This window comes from Penicillium waksmanii (assembly GCF_028829765.1).
Source record: "Penicillium waksmanii strain IBT 27052 chromosome Unknown utg000001l:1.0-4852451.0:1.0-4856178.0, whole genome shotgun sequence".
Taxonomy (NCBI): Eukaryota; Fungi; Ascomycota; class Eurotiomycetes; order Eurotiales; family Aspergillaceae; genus Penicillium; species Penicillium waksmanii.
The window spans coordinates 2,622,772-2,637,402 of record NW_026643248.1 but is presented as its reverse complement, the minus strand read 5'-3'; the positions used below and the strand labels follow the sequence as shown (position 1 = coordinate 2,637,402).

Here is a 14,631-nt window from a genome sequence, read left to right as displayed (position 1 = left end):
GATGCTCTCGCTTAAATCAACCATGCCAGACGACTAGACACGCCGCAAAGACGGGCCGGAAGCCACGTTGTCAACAAAGGCTACTTTATACACTACCGAATTCGACAAAGTCGCCATTTGATGATGGCTATATCACACCACCCCAGAATTTACTCTGCGGGTCGAGTCCATATGATGGGGGGGTTGGCGGCCAATCCAGTGGTCTTTTCTACACTTGACGAATGGGAGCGGCACTTTCTGAACTTAATGAAAGACATAGTGGCTCCTTCTCCACTGGACAAGTTTCTTGTCGGTCCAACCTTTCACGAATCGCATCATGTATCCTTCATCCAAAGCCTCATTTTGCCTACCCCGGCACTGAAACACGCCGCAGTCGCCTGTGCGGCAGCTCTCTTCGGAGAGGAAAATGACGAGTACGCCAAAACCAGCCTTGAAATCGGTCACAGACGTGCTGCCCTCGCAATTTCATCACTGCGATCATTCGAAATATCAAACGAGCAAGACATCGCCACGTTGCTTATCCTTGGTGTTGCAATGGTTACATTTGCAATGCATGTATCTGACGGTCAAGCATCTTTGATCTCTCATTATACCTTAAGTCTCATTAAGCCACTGGCTCAGACTATCTACACATTGAACTCTGCAATGATCGACAACTGGATGTGTTTGGTGTGCACTGAGACCTCGGAGTGTCTGTTAAAGTCTGAGGTCCCAAGTATGAGAGTCGATCCTTCCAAGCGGGCTCACGAGATTGATCGTTATCTCGGCTTAAGCTCGTCGATATTCGCACACTTCTATGATATCTGTGAGGCTGGAAAGTCTCTCAAAAATGCGTCCATGGCGACAGCTGCAAAGGTTGTGGAGCGCTTGGCTTCTATCAAAGGTGCAGTAGACCAGTGGCATACAACCCCTCCCTCCGACTTCCTCGATCAATATACACAAGCCGAAGTGGTCAGTATGCTTTCTCAGGCGAAAATATTTCGCTTCGCAGCCCTCTTGATAATTCACCGCCTACAATACCCTTATGGCGAACAAGACCGAGAGGCTTTTGTGCTAGGTCGTGCGATTATTGACGAGTTTGATATGGTTCTCCAAATTACCCAACGCTCAGTTCCATGCACCGCGCTTCCATATCTCGCTGCGTGTTTTGAGATTGTAGAATCAGACTCCAGGAATGCCGCCCTCGGAAAGATGAAGGACATTGTCACCTTTTCCAGGCAGTCACGCGTCCGATTCGAGAAAACTTTGACTTCGGTTTGGGAGGCTAGAGATCATGGTTATTATTTCCACTGGTTTGAACTTGATCGATATGCGGCTTCAGGGGCACCTGGAAAATGAATGCGCCAGCATGTATAACAGCTATTAAATTGTTCATTTTGGAGAATACAAGGCTTTCTCGGAGCTTGAAAAATTATCATGTAGATCAAATAAACGGCGTAGATTCTCCGGTAAAGGGATTTCTCTCAGAGGACAATACATGAGATTGCTGAAGTCGAAACGTGTCTGGAAGCCGAAATTTAGTGGTTTTCAGAGCCAAATAGAATTTATCACATTCATCACAAACTGTATTTACCTGGAGTCTTTACATAGTCAACCCTTGGGAGACTGGAAGAACTGTTTTTATGACGAAGTAACCGGTGGAGCTTGAGATATCCAGTGCTGGGCCGTTGGACATCTGCATGTCTCAATCGTCAAACATACATTTAATTCAGATAGAATTTGCTTCATGCACTTCAGGCTCGAATCGGCAGTTGATCCGCTCGCTCTAATTGCTTTGGGTTCCGGAGACATGTGAATCATGGCGATTTTCTTGGTCCCTGCTTCATTTCTATGGAAATGTTCGCAGTATTATGCGCCGATGTGTTGGTTCAGTTTCCAATCTATGTGTGCCAAAAACGCAGGGCCTTGCTTATGTTCATTTAAGTCTCACATGAAGCGGTGAACACTCGACATGTATCGGATCCCTCTAGAAATCATCTCATGAGGCAGATTTGGGATGCACTCCTGTTCGTAATGACTGCCGGCGGTCCTAGCACCTTGCACAACCGAACACGACCGTAGACTCGGGCTCTGAGCGTAGCTCCAGTAACTATATGGTTAGATTTTGCACCCTCTCGTTCACTGCCACTGCATAGTGGCAATCAATTGCCCTTTTTCTGTTAGAAGAGGAGCTTCTTGACCGATGTATTGGCCGTGGATGGTTCGCGTTACAGGGTGGTCCCTGCGGTGGTGGTTACACAAATATGCACCCCCCTCACCTTAGCTGCAGAAAACTGCATTCGGCTCGTTCTCGAGCTATTCCAAGGGCCAGATGAGATCCAGTATCTTCAGGAAATTGTTTCCATTATCTAGGCCAAGAACCTTAGGTCGCCGACTATATATTCCGCCGAGAGCTCCACCGCTACTAGTACTAGTACTATTGCTTGTCAAATATGGGCCTCCCGTTTATGCGTATTCCTTGAAGGTTTGTTCCTCGCTTCAAGTTGTCATCCCGAGTCACTTTAAAACAGGCCTAGAACCTCCATTCATCATCAAAGATGGTATGGGACTACTACGATGGCAAAATTTTGTTTGTCACTGGGGGGACGGGATTTATTGGCACAACGCTACTCTATAGGCTCTTGAGTCAAGCGGCTCCAGAACATGTTTATGTATTGTGTCGAGGTGGCTACGAGTTAGTTGTACCCATTCGAGTCCTAGTATAATATAGCCAATTGGGCATACTAATTATTTCGTGCTAGGAGAGCGACGACAAAATGGACTGAGATGCTATCAGCCCCGGTGGCCGAAACTCTCACCCAAAGCAATCGCATGACAATTCTGGACGGCGAGCTTGGAGACACCGCGACAATGAATCTCCCAGACGGGGATCTTCAAATGCTTAAGCGAAAAGTGCATATTATCATTCATGCTGCATCTTCTATAGCGCTGAGTAATTCACTCCGCGAACTAGACTACACGGTGATTGCACCCACCGTGTGCCTGGTGCAATATGCCCTGAAATTTGCTAAATTGGAAAAATTCGTCTTTCTCTCCACCGCTTATGTCAATGCTCATCTTTGGACGACAAGCAAGTCATCAGATGTTGCTGTGGAGGAACGAGTGTATCCCCTGGGATCCAACGACGACAATCCAGTGGAAGCGGCACCCCACGTCTATCGAGAACTGCAGAAAACGGGTACGACAGAGGAATATGAGACTCATGATTTCCCATGGCCATATGCTTATGCAAAACATTTGGCGGAGAGACTCGTATTAAACAATGCCGCGCTAAAAGATGCTTCGGACAAGATTCTTATCATCCGGCCTTCAGTCGTTGGACCCGCCGACCAATTTCCATACCACGGCTTCACCACTTCATACTCTTCTCCATCAACAGCCTGTGCGGCAGCTTATGCGATGCATCCAGGACGGAAGATCAATCTCGCCACTCGGTGCGAGAACCCTGACAAAGAAGCAACCATCGATGAAGTTCCTGTGGATGTTGTCGCCGAACGGCTTCTGGTACACGTAGCGCTCGGCTCAAGTGGATGTGTTCATGCAGTCAGTGGAGAGAAAGGGCGATTGCATATTGAAGACTGGTGGGAGGCATTCAAGAAAGAACGCCGATGGCCCTGGAATGTCAAGCCAGCCTGGGTATCAACGGATTGGCATTCACCCGATCTACATCATGTTGCCAAAAGTTTGAAAATCATCGGAACATCCTTCGCCTTCTCCGAAGAAAAGACGGACCTTCTTGCTGAGAAGCTCAATAGTGATCTAAAACTTTATGCAGATCGATCGAAACCATATTCCCTTGTCCATCGGAGGCACCATATTCACCACCTTGCTCGTCAGATGGCGAAAAAAAGCAGATTGCCAGCGTGCTCGGCCAATATTTTACTACGAAAGGGAAAGCCACACACTTTGGGCCAGAGTGAGAAATGAGAAATTGTTGTCTTGACTTACGACTCATTTCGGGAATAGCGCTTTTACTATGTGACGCTCCGAGTCGCATGCGAATATGTTTACTTCTCATGTTTATAGTTAAATAGGTAGTGAATAAATCAATTCCCATTTTTAGAACCTGTTTGTATATTTGTTCCTCATCATTTTCTCTTTAAAGGAAACCCCTGATACGCTGGAAGTATACCGTACGCACGCCAGTTGGTGGAAGGCACGGGCCCACCGCGGGGAAACGAAATTCTTTTTTGCCCCTCCATGAATCCTCTACAACCACCACGCAATCATGGCCCCAACGACGTGTTTCAACTGCAAGGAGGCGCGCGCTGTTATTATCAGACCCAAGAACAGACACAAATTGTGCCGGGCCTGCTTCATCGAAGTTTTCGAGACCGAGGTGCACGAAACGATCACCGGCACAAACCTCTTCTTCCCCGGCGAACGAATCGCGATCGGAGCCAGCGGCGGCAAAGACAGCACAGTCCTAGCAGCAGTTTTGAAAACTCTGAACGAACGATATAACTACGGACTAGACCTCTGCCTACTCTCCATCGATGAGGGTATTCGCGGCTACCGCGATGATAGTCTGGAGACAGTCAAGCGCAATGCTAAGCAATACGACATGCCGCTGACGATCGTGGGATATGGCGAATTATACGGATGGACTATGGATCAGGTTGTCGAGCAAATTGGCAAAAAGGGAAACTGCACATACTGTGGCGTGTTTCGGCGACAGGCGCTTGATCGGGGTGCGGCGCGTTTGGACATCCAACATGTCGTCACGGGTCACAATGCGGACGACGTTGCTGAAACTGTCATGATGAACTTGCTTCGTGGCGATTTGCCTCGTCTTTCTCGCGGAACCAGTATTGTAACTGCCTCCGGCGGCTCGGATATCAAGCGAAGCAAACCGCTGAAGTACGCCTACGAGAAAGAGATTGTTCTCTACGCCCACCACCGCCAACTCGATTACTTCACAACCGAGTGTATCTACTCTCCAGAGGCATTCCGTGGCAGTGCCCGTACATTAGTCAAAGACCTCGAGAAGATCCGGCCCAGCTCCATCTTGGACATTGTCAAGAGCGGCGAGGATATGGCCGCCCTCGTCCCGCGAGACACGAGCCAAAATGGCAAATCTTCGAAAACTACCACAGCAGCAGAGGAAGAGAACACCGGCGGTTGCGGCAGCCAAAATGGACGCACGAGTGGTGGCGAGATGGCAGCCATGGAAAAGCAGTTGACTGAGAATGAGACTGCCGAGGCACACGAGACGGAGATTCAACTTCCCCAAAAGAACACAAAGAAGACCGTCAAAAGCTCCAAGGCTGTTAAAAGCCAGACCTTGGGTCACTGTGAGCGTTGCGGCTACATCTCCAGTCAACGGGTCTGCAAGGCATGCACTCTCCTAGAAGGTCTCAACCGCAACCGACCCAAGACTGCGATTGAGGTTGGGATGGAAGATGAGGAAGGTAGCTCAACACTGATGCGCCAGATGGAGCGCACTCAGTTAACCAACAGCTGAGATGTCCACCAAGGTTGATCCATCCCATGAAGAATGATCCATCCCATGAAGAATGGCCCATCCCACCTTGCTTGCTCGCAGCCCATTTTGGAAATGTGTCGCAGGCTACTATATTATGTCCATGGCCAACATCAGTCGCCCATATTCCCATGCTGCTCAAGCACAGTCTGACATGGCTTGACAGCAGCGCTGCAGGGGCAGTTATGGTTGCCAAGGACTCCCCTGGAGATTATAGGCACTTGGCATCGCCTAGATATGGCGTAAACATAACTCGCGACTGGCAAACAATTGACCTAGTCTTTTCGAGACAACTACAACCACCGCCAGCCTCACAGACCCAGCTACAAGTACAGCCATATCAGATGAAGATGAGATATCATGAATTCCACAACGAGTGGATTTTGTACAAAAATAGCCATGAAATATAGTACACAATCTCACAGGGTATCCGGATACCCAGGTTCCTCCTGTATAACTGTCCACACTTCCTCCAAATTGTACCAATAGCCTCCAAGCATGTAAAGCCTCATGCTCGGTTACGATCCATGCATTGAACGACGCCATTCTTAACCCTATCGATACACCCCGACGGAAGAAGGAAAAGCTCACTCGGTCTTTTTCTCAGATTCATACAAATCAGGCAAATCCATACCAACCCGTCGGGCCGTAAGACGAATCTTCTCCTCCTCATCCATGTTCATCCCGGGGTTATACCGCTCCAACAGGGACGCATAGGTGCGCTGCGCGCGAGCATACTGCGCCAACTGCTCAGCCTCCTGCAAGCGCAAAGCGCGTTCTTCGTTTGTGGTCGGGGTGGAGAAGGGAATTGCGTCCGTGCCGCTGGTCCCTGCTATTGAGGAGGCTGGGGAAGTTGTCTTGATTGTGGAGGCGGTTTGCGGCTCGGAGCGGAAGAGGGTTCTGAGGCGGGCGTGGATTGGCGATGGGGTGGATTTTGACACCTTGGGGATCTCGCGGAGGAGGGCGCGGTAGGTGCTTCGCGCTTGGTTTGTGAGAGGTTGTGTCATTTTGGATGTGGTTTGGTTTGGGGGTTTTTTTGATCGGAGGGTAAATTGGTTATTTGGTGATAAAGCCCGAAAGGGCCGTTGCTGGGCACGTGACCCGGCGAGACACCGTTAGTGTCGGGGTTGCTGGCTGGGTCAGGGGACTTCTATGTAGATAGCTGAGGTGTCGCAGGCCTTTCCTACTCCTTCTCCGTCGAGGTTCGGATCAAATTATCTCTGCTCATCTCGTCTCGGCGAGAACAGGCCTCATTGCAAGCGTGCGGCAGACGTGGAATGAGGTCCGCGCTTGTTGTCTTTGCTGACCGAGGCGAAGATGAACCGTGGAAGGGATAAATAATATTTATATATATATACATGTGTGTGTGTGTGTGTGTGTGTGTGTGTGTGTGTGTGTGTGTGGCTGCTTTATCGTGACCGATGCAGGACCTGCAACAAGAACCCGCAGAAAGCCAAGATTTTCTCACAACTGGGCTTATATCAACTCCAGCGCGTATTCAACCCGTTGAAGGGGTCAAAGTGCCATTTTTTGTCGTGGCTAGTCTCGCCATTCTGTTGCCGTCTCAGTTCTCGTTCTCGAGCCCGGACTCGCTGCGAATGACTGCGTGTCTTAGTCTTCTTTCGTCGAAAGTAAATCCAGTCGAGTGGTCGTTTGTACCAGGCGCTCATTTTCGTGATGCTGCTATTCGGCAGGAGTTCGACGATTCTGGGGCAGTAGGTGTAGTATGCAGAGTCTTATATCAGTGGGGATTTGAAAGATGAAGAATGGAAAATGAATTTTCACTCAGACCCTGAAGGTATCGTGGCTCTGCTTCATGTTTTATAGGCCGAGACTTTCTAGTAAGGCGCCCGATATTGGGCCCACTGCTGGGCGCCCGGGCTGATATGGTTGGCTGCATGTACGAGTGCAGGCCAAAGCGAAAGACTTGTAATTTAGTGCTTGGCCCTAGCGCTGCCAAGACGGTTCCGGGTTAGGGTCGTAAATGAGTCAATATAATATAATGTCACCGCCCCCAACCATATCTTGGACTAAGGGCCTGGTGGTTGAATTCTGAACTGCGGGGACAGGAGAAGCCTAGAATACGCGATTTTTCAGCATAGGATTATATATAGCTGTGATGAACTGATAACAGGTTGGTGGAGAATTTGATCTGCAGGGCCTGAAGATTTTGCAGTGAAAATGGCTCCTTGTTTGCTGATTGTTCCCCCATCTATCTCCCTAAATATTCACAATGCCAGACAATACCCGCCTACTCCCTAACAACTCCCACGATGACGAGCGCCCCCGAAAACCATATAATATATACTACACAATCCCATACTACAACCCATTTTTCTACTCATACATCTTCATCGGATCATTCACTCTTGCCTGGATAACCGACAACCTCCCAACAGTCAGCAAAATATGTCTCTGGACCAGGTTCGCCACAACATACGGACTACTGATCGCCATGCACCCATCGATCTACACCGATCGGATTAGTTCGAATGAGACAGGAAAGTCTGTTCGAGTACGTCGTCCGCTGATCGGGTTTAAAAGATGCGAGGTCGCTTTGGACATCGATGGCATTAATAATAGGCTGTATAATGCTGCGGATGGGAATACAGACTTGAGACTTCATGATGGGTGTCGATATGGGTATGCTAGGATTCGTATATTGACTCATTCTGGAGGGTCTGGTTACTCCTGTATATAGGAGGATTGGATGTGGTTTGTTCAGCGCTTGAGATATTGTAACGATTCGATTATTGGGCGTCTGCTATTAGTGTGTATGGCAGTCTATTGAATAGAGCTCGTTCTAGACTTTGTCAGTCTGTTCGATATGTTTACCGGAATTTCTCAAACCAACAGCAATATTTAGTAGTAGGGCAAGATAGAGGCAGCAGAGAACGAGCATTAGATAGGAAGGAGAAGCAGTCTGATATACGTTTTGAGACGCTATGTGATGAGAGGACTGATTCTTCAAAACGACTCTGGACTAACGTTCATAGGCTGGGCATTATTAGTAGCGCGACATAATTGGCCCTAAGCTACTCCTTACGCTGTCCCTGCAGAGCCTTAAGAAACATTGTGCTATGCTGTACGTACTTCTAGATCAACACGATTTCGGGTAGTTATAGATCATCATACTACTAGATTTCGCAATTTCAGCGATTTGTACGTTTTTAATCAGACCTGATAAGCTCCTACGGCCATTACCGCCGTTCCCAGGGTCCTTTTCACCAGTTCCTAGGAAACAAACAGGCCCTGGGAATGCTGTACGTTGTTCCTAGGACCGCAAAGTTCGTTCCTCAGAACGTGTAGGGAGTCGGTTACGACTGGGCGGTCAATCACGACTCGAAACCTTCCCCCTATAACCTGTAAGGTTGTAAGACCTCTCATCTATTACTTGAGATGCTTTCAACACTCATATCCTAAAACATCGCTCGACCGCCCAGTTGTGACCGACTCCCTATTCGTGGCTGACTCCCTCCTAGTCCACGATCCTCGTCTGTCGGGGGTGGAATATTCGATAGAGACTTCAGGAGTGAGTACTAGTATTGTTTTAATTTTGATTTACAAGGAATAGAGATTCAAAGTTTAGCTCGTCATATATACTGGGTATGATAATTCTGTGTCGTGACCGACGACCATCACTGTCCATCAACGCACTCCTATGTACAAAATCGGTAAGGGAGCTTTTAAAACGTTGTCATTCCAAGCGTCACATCATTTCATGCTGTGGTGCTAGCCTTCAAAGCATGGTGAAGCAAAATCAGACGGTATTTATCAATCATAGCAAGCGTTTCGACATGATAAAGGGGTATGGCGGATAAAAGATCAAGGAGTAGGTAGAGGTCCTAGGATGATTTAGGATGATGGATAGTTGAATAGGTGATGTTTCCTTCTAGGAAATGAGGTGGGTGTTGGCCTATGCGCGTAACCAGCCGAACTTTTTCCGGCTGGCCTCGCTGCCGGTGGCTGGCTCAACTTGAAGGCTGCGGGCATATAAGTCCTGCGGAAATCACGGGTTAGAATATTGACTTTGGTAGAGAACAAGGGGCGCTGCTTACCTCTTCGTCGCCCGACAACTTCGAGTCGAGGACCATTCTTTCGATATCGTCAAACTTTTGGGCCTGAGGATGAGGTGATTGTTGACTTCGTTGGATACCAAGGACTACCTCGCCCATGACCTCAAACTTCTTCCAATTGATACGGGACTTGTTCTCGCCGACGAATGTTTTGTTGCCCTCTTCCGCGGAAACCAAGTCACGGCGATGGAGCGGGAGGAAAGGAATGCGTTCGGAAAAAGAGTTCTCCCACGCGAGGCGATAAGCGAAGTGACTTCGCTGGGTGCTCATAAGGATGACAAGGCGCATGAAATCCTTCTGGTTTTGGATGGGAATCAATTCCCGTGTCTGTGTGAGACGATGGACAGGGGTACCATTGATAGCAGCAATAAGTGCGCCCAAGGAGTTGTAATTATTTTGACGGCGGAGTTTGACGGCGATCGACATGAACTTCTCCAGGCACCTCGCTCGGTGCTTTGGTTTGTCACGAAGAAGAATCATGCTTGCCACAAAGAAGGCAAGATGATTGAACTGTCGGATCATCCTATTCACGTTCTGCAAGCTCTTGATCTTATCCTTCTCCACGCCCGATAAACTCACATGCCGCACGAGATCTCGGGGTCGGAATGAGTTATACATTATCCAATCGATTCGAGTCAACTCTCGCGCAAAATCTTCATCGGGAGTTTCCATGAAATATCGCCATTGGATTTTCGTGAGCATGGTTCGGGAGTTCAGTTCTAGGCGCAGGGCTTCCTTTTGCGAAGCCTCCACAGTCAAGAGCGAAAATGATTGGTTCATTGTACCAGACGGTTTGTCGGTATTTGATGAAATGGATAGTGTTCCCGATAGGCGTGACGTTGAGTCATGTGGACCATCACTAAGGTCCAGATTGCTCATGCTGTAAATGGGATCTTCCTCCTCATCGTCGTCATTGTCGTCGCCATCGTCATATGTGCCTGTCAGGAACGGGGCCGGCGAACTCCGTCCGGAGTTGTCGAAGAAGGTTTCTGTGGGGCTGGCATCATCAGCATCTCCATCGCTGAAGGCCCAGCCCGCATCGTCATCTTCGGAATTAGAGTCGAGGAAAGACCCAATCTCTTTGGCTGCAAACATATAAAAGTGGCTCTTCTCGAGAGTAGCCACGAAGTCGTTGATTCGTTTGCGAGTTTTGTTGTGGGCAAAGTCGCCGGGATAATCTGAGGCCCACAGTGCAATCACATTGAGCAATCGCAGCTGGTCTGCCATGCGGGCGAGTTGGTCACTGTTGCCAGTTTCGTTCTTCTCGAACCTGGTGATCAGAGCATTGAGGAGAGCCCCGGGGGCGGCGAATTTTCGGTATAGACATAAAAATATGGAGACGAATTTCGAGTCTTGTTTGGACATAGGTTGTGCGACAAGACGGTCAACCAGTTCGTCAAAGCTGAATCCCGACTCTGCGCTGGAATTGCTCTCGCTGCTGGGTTTCGGGCGCAGGACATTGTCCGGGGGCATGGCTTGCCCGTTCTCTATCTCGTCCTCCATGTTCAAGAAGCTATTAAAGGCGTCGGAGGCTCCACTCTGCCGCCAGGCGGACGGGGTACGTTGGTGGCAGTTTTCCAGAGTCGGGGAGTTGTCTAGCTGTGCGGACGGTCGACGATTGTTCAGTCGCGCGCCAGATGGCGGGGTGAGCGGTCGAACCGGCTGAGAATTACTCCTGGCATTTCGCGATAAACTAGAAGCATGCTGTTGCGCCAGACTAGAAGGGATGGCCGGTTCGCTGTGCAGACGGTGACCGCTGTTCCCTTCGACACGATCCGAGACTGAAATTGTCGAGCCGCCAGCGGCTCCGGTGAAGATGGCGGTGGGGGTTGATGAATTTGATCGGGAGTGATGCCAGTCGTGGGGAGGAGTGGGTTGAAAGGACTTTGTGGTCGTCCGCGGCGGGGCGGGGGAAAGGGGAGGATTAGGATTACGGTCAGACGAAGCGGCGAGGTCTGGGCGAATAAGATCCGGTTAGCGGTGGCCAGAAACAGTGGAACGCCACGAATTTGGAGGACTCCTTTCGCTCTTGGGGCTCCTCTGTCGATCGGTGGGCTCTGACAGAAGGGAAAGGGTACGAGTAGCGAAATGCTAGTGCCGTGACCCACTTGGAGTGGCAGGGGTCATGGCTCACAATCCTTTTCTCTTCTCCACAACGAATAAGGGAGAGGGGAGAGGGGGGGGAGATCATGAGATTCACTCACCTGCTCGATGCGATATAACAGCTCGCAAGACCAAAGCGATACACATCTGCTGCGATCGGGGTGAGTCGGGCGATGTTCGGTAGATCTCGTGCCGCTCGTGAACCACAGCCAATTCGCTGTCTTCTGGTCGCAAATCACATTTGCAGGCAACGAGTAACAACGGGGAAGGGGAAGGGGGTGCGTCAAGTGCATCTGAGTTCAACCGAGGTCAGCCAGCTGAAAGTCGAGATTTTATTGGAAAAAAGAGGAAAGAAAGATCAAACGCAAACAGATGCATGTCTAAGTCGACCACAAAGAACCCCGGGAGAGGAAGACGGGGACAGGCGGATGGTATGCGATATAGAACATTCTCAACATACCTATGAGTTCTTTGGCCTCGTCGAAATTATCGGCTTGGGTAGCATCGTGAAGCAACAAAACACCATCGACAACGGGAGGCGCAGTGTCCTTCTCCAGTCGTGGCCAGACTATACTTTGGTCTTGGCTCAAAGTGACTTTCTGTAGTTCAATCTCCAACAAACGAACCATGTATACCGAGCCATCCAGAGACATCTTCTTCTTCGTTGAGAAAGATGACGGGGTATTCTTCATATCCAAGGCACACTTGATGAAACTCGATTTGCCCGCATTATCCTGACCAACGACGGCGATGGTCACTTCCGGTAGACCGGGTTTGGAGGGTTCCTGCAGGGGAGAATACTGCCTTTAGTAATCAGACGATCCCATTGCACGCTGCTGCGCGATTGACTGGGGAATGGATGACCCAGTACGTGAGTACATGTGCTACGCACCTCGTCGCCGGGCTGCCGAGAGCGGGATCGCTTCGGCGCATTGCGGCTCCCATCCGAAGGTCCTTCCTCTTCTTCCATGAGGGTGTGTCCAACATTCGGTCCCGACCTGCGGCCTGGATCCGACTTGTGTAATGCACCTGATGGGGCTGATGAAGTCCGACTCCCCATTCCGGGTCGCTGCGGAGGGGCTGCAGTTATCGCTTGTGCTCGATCACTCATGGCTCGCTCTCGACGAGCTTGTGAAGACATGGAGGGCCGCAACGGATGGTGGCGATTCGAAGGTGAGGATGTGGTGGGAAAGTGTGGTTGCGAGGAGGGAGAGGCGTCAGTGTATCCGGCTATTGCATTGGTGCGGACTGCTGCAGCAGCATATCCATCGTTTCCCAGCGGGTTGAGACTAATTGAATTCGGGGGTCGGATCGCAGTGAATAGGATCTTCTTGTCGGCAGCAAACCAATTCGGACCCTACACAAGAGTCCTAAAGGCGGGGAGGTGTAGGAGTGGGGGGAAAGAGAAGGGGGTGAGACTGGAGAATTGGAGAGAAGAAGTGGTGCTCGGAGATATGGAATGAGGCAAAGACAAGAGAGACCCGTGGAACGGTGGGAAGTGGGAACCCGCCGTCAAAGGGGAAGAGAGGATTGGAGTTGGAGACTTGCAATCATTTATCAATGAACAGAGTGAATAGTGAACAGGGAAAAATGCAATAAAATATAATAAAATAAAATAGGAGAAAAAAAAGATACCAGATCGATAGATCACCGCGGGACCCTTGACAATGTTCCCGGTTCTGGGGATCTGGTATTTTTTTTATTATGTACTATTATTTTATTCCCATCTTTTTCCTGGAATCTCAAATCTCAAAAATCCCAATTCTGGTTGGGAGCTGAACTCTGGATTCTCATTGGAGTGATCGGTGGCCCCGTTCTCCAGATCTCACGAGCCCGCCCATTGCCATTCCACCGGTTCTCCGTCGTTCATTCGCTAGTCAAGCTCCCTGGCCGAACAACCTGAGCTGAGCCGGGAACTCCTGTTTTTTACACTAACTGACTATATACTCCATACTTCTCCGAACACCTGGCACTTCTGCTGTTTACAGTTGCCACTCGGTATCCAGACGCCACGACTTCAGACTTCACGATGGATCCATCCCTCCACCGCCACCCCACTCCGACTCGGTTCAGCCGATGAATGCGCATGCGTTGTTCAAATGAGCCCCGAGTACGAAAGCGACTATTGTATACCAGGCTGGCCACGATGTGACCTGAGTAGGATCAGCTAGGGTACTTTGGTCCCGGGGAAGCATGAAAGCCAGAGCCAAGCGCACCACGCAACCGAGGCCTCGGGTCGTGGTGGATGCACAATACATACCACAATACCAAGCAGCCAGGGGCCCAGACAGGTCCTTCGCGGGGCCTGAGAAGAAGAAGAAAAAAAAGGGACATCTGGTTTAGCCTCGCACGGCCCAGAAACCTGACCAGTCCGATTCATGTATCTCTCATCCCATGAACCACACGGCCACTCTCTGCATCCTTGATATGCTCAAAATAAGATGCTATTTGGGGCCAACTCGCTCAGAGTTCTGTGTTGCGTTCTTTCGTGCTGTGCTCAGTGAGGGGCCCCCCCAGGCGAAAGTAGCTCCTGCAGCTCTAGCCTAGCAGCTGTCAACCGACGAATCCCATCTCACCATGCGTCAACCCCGCGGCTCCTCTACCGGGCTTGGGCCTCTGGTAGGATCACAATTATTGAGCCAAATGAACCAATTCGAGCCACCGTCGCTAAAGACTGGACAATACTTATCGCTTAGGGGGGCTCCACTTATCCCTGTAAGCAACATGCCATCCCAATTTAATGCCAGGCGGAGATGACGCAAGTTTCTTTTTCAAAAATTCGTGTATCATATGCGACGTCTCAGCCTCTTTGTGAGATAGCCCTGTTTATGCGCACTGCATCTGTCCTGGGAAAGGGTAATGAAACAAGTCAGAGACCGTAGAAAAACGCCTCCCTTGAGACACCATTTATAGATAGACCGAAATAGTAGTCTCAAAGACTTACTTGAATCTTTCAATCTGAGTCATTTT

At 49.7% G+C, this 14,631-nt stretch overlaps 4 protein-coding genes across 4 annotated transcripts; 3 read left to right on the top strand and 1 right to left on the bottom strand.

The window, feature by feature from the left end:
- Nucleotides 1–171: 171 nt before the first annotated feature.
- N7481_000951 (uncharacterized protein) lies at nucleotides 172–1,338 on the top strand (the record flags this gene model as incomplete). The annotated part of the gene is made up of 1 exon (XM_057260170.1): nucleotides 172–1,338. The coding sequence occupies one exon, from the start codon at nucleotides 172–174 to the stop codon at nucleotides 1,336–1,338; it is 1,167 nt and encodes a 388-aa protein (XP_057128002.1).
- A 1,199-nt stretch (nucleotides 1,339–2,537) lies between these two features.
- Nucleotides 2,538–3,927, top strand: N7481_000950 (Male sterility NAD-binding; the record flags this gene model as incomplete). Its single annotated transcript, XM_057260169.1, has 2 exons — nucleotides 2,538–2,674; nucleotides 2,742–3,927. 2 exons carry the CDS (start codon nucleotides 2,538–2,540, stop codon nucleotides 3,925–3,927), a joined length of 1,323 nt encoding a protein of 440 aa, XP_057128001.1.
- A 301-nt stretch (nucleotides 3,928–4,228) lies between these two features.
- On the top strand, nucleotides 4,229–5,464 carry N7481_000949 (putative PP-loop ATPase superfamily protein; the record flags this gene model as incomplete). Its single annotated transcript, XM_057260168.1, has 1 exon — nucleotides 4,229–5,464. The coding sequence occupies one exon, from the start codon at nucleotides 4,229–4,231 to the stop codon at nucleotides 5,462–5,464; it is 1,236 nt and encodes a 411-aa protein (XP_057128000.1).
- A 605-nt stretch (nucleotides 5,465–6,069) lies between these two features.
- Nucleotides 6,070–12,802, bottom strand: N7481_000948 (putative Ras guanyl-nucleotide exchange factor RasGEF; the record flags this gene model as incomplete). Its single annotated transcript, XM_057260167.1, has 6 exons — nucleotides 6,070–6,457; nucleotides 9,421–9,482; nucleotides 9,541–11,513; nucleotides 11,763–11,885; nucleotides 12,122–12,446; nucleotides 12,554–12,802. The coding sequence occupies 6 exons, from the start codon at nucleotides 12,800–12,802 to the stop codon at nucleotides 6,070–6,072; spliced, it is 3,120 nt and encodes a 1,039-aa protein (XP_057127999.1).
- Between the last annotated feature and the right edge of the window lie 1,829 nt (nucleotides 12,803–14,631).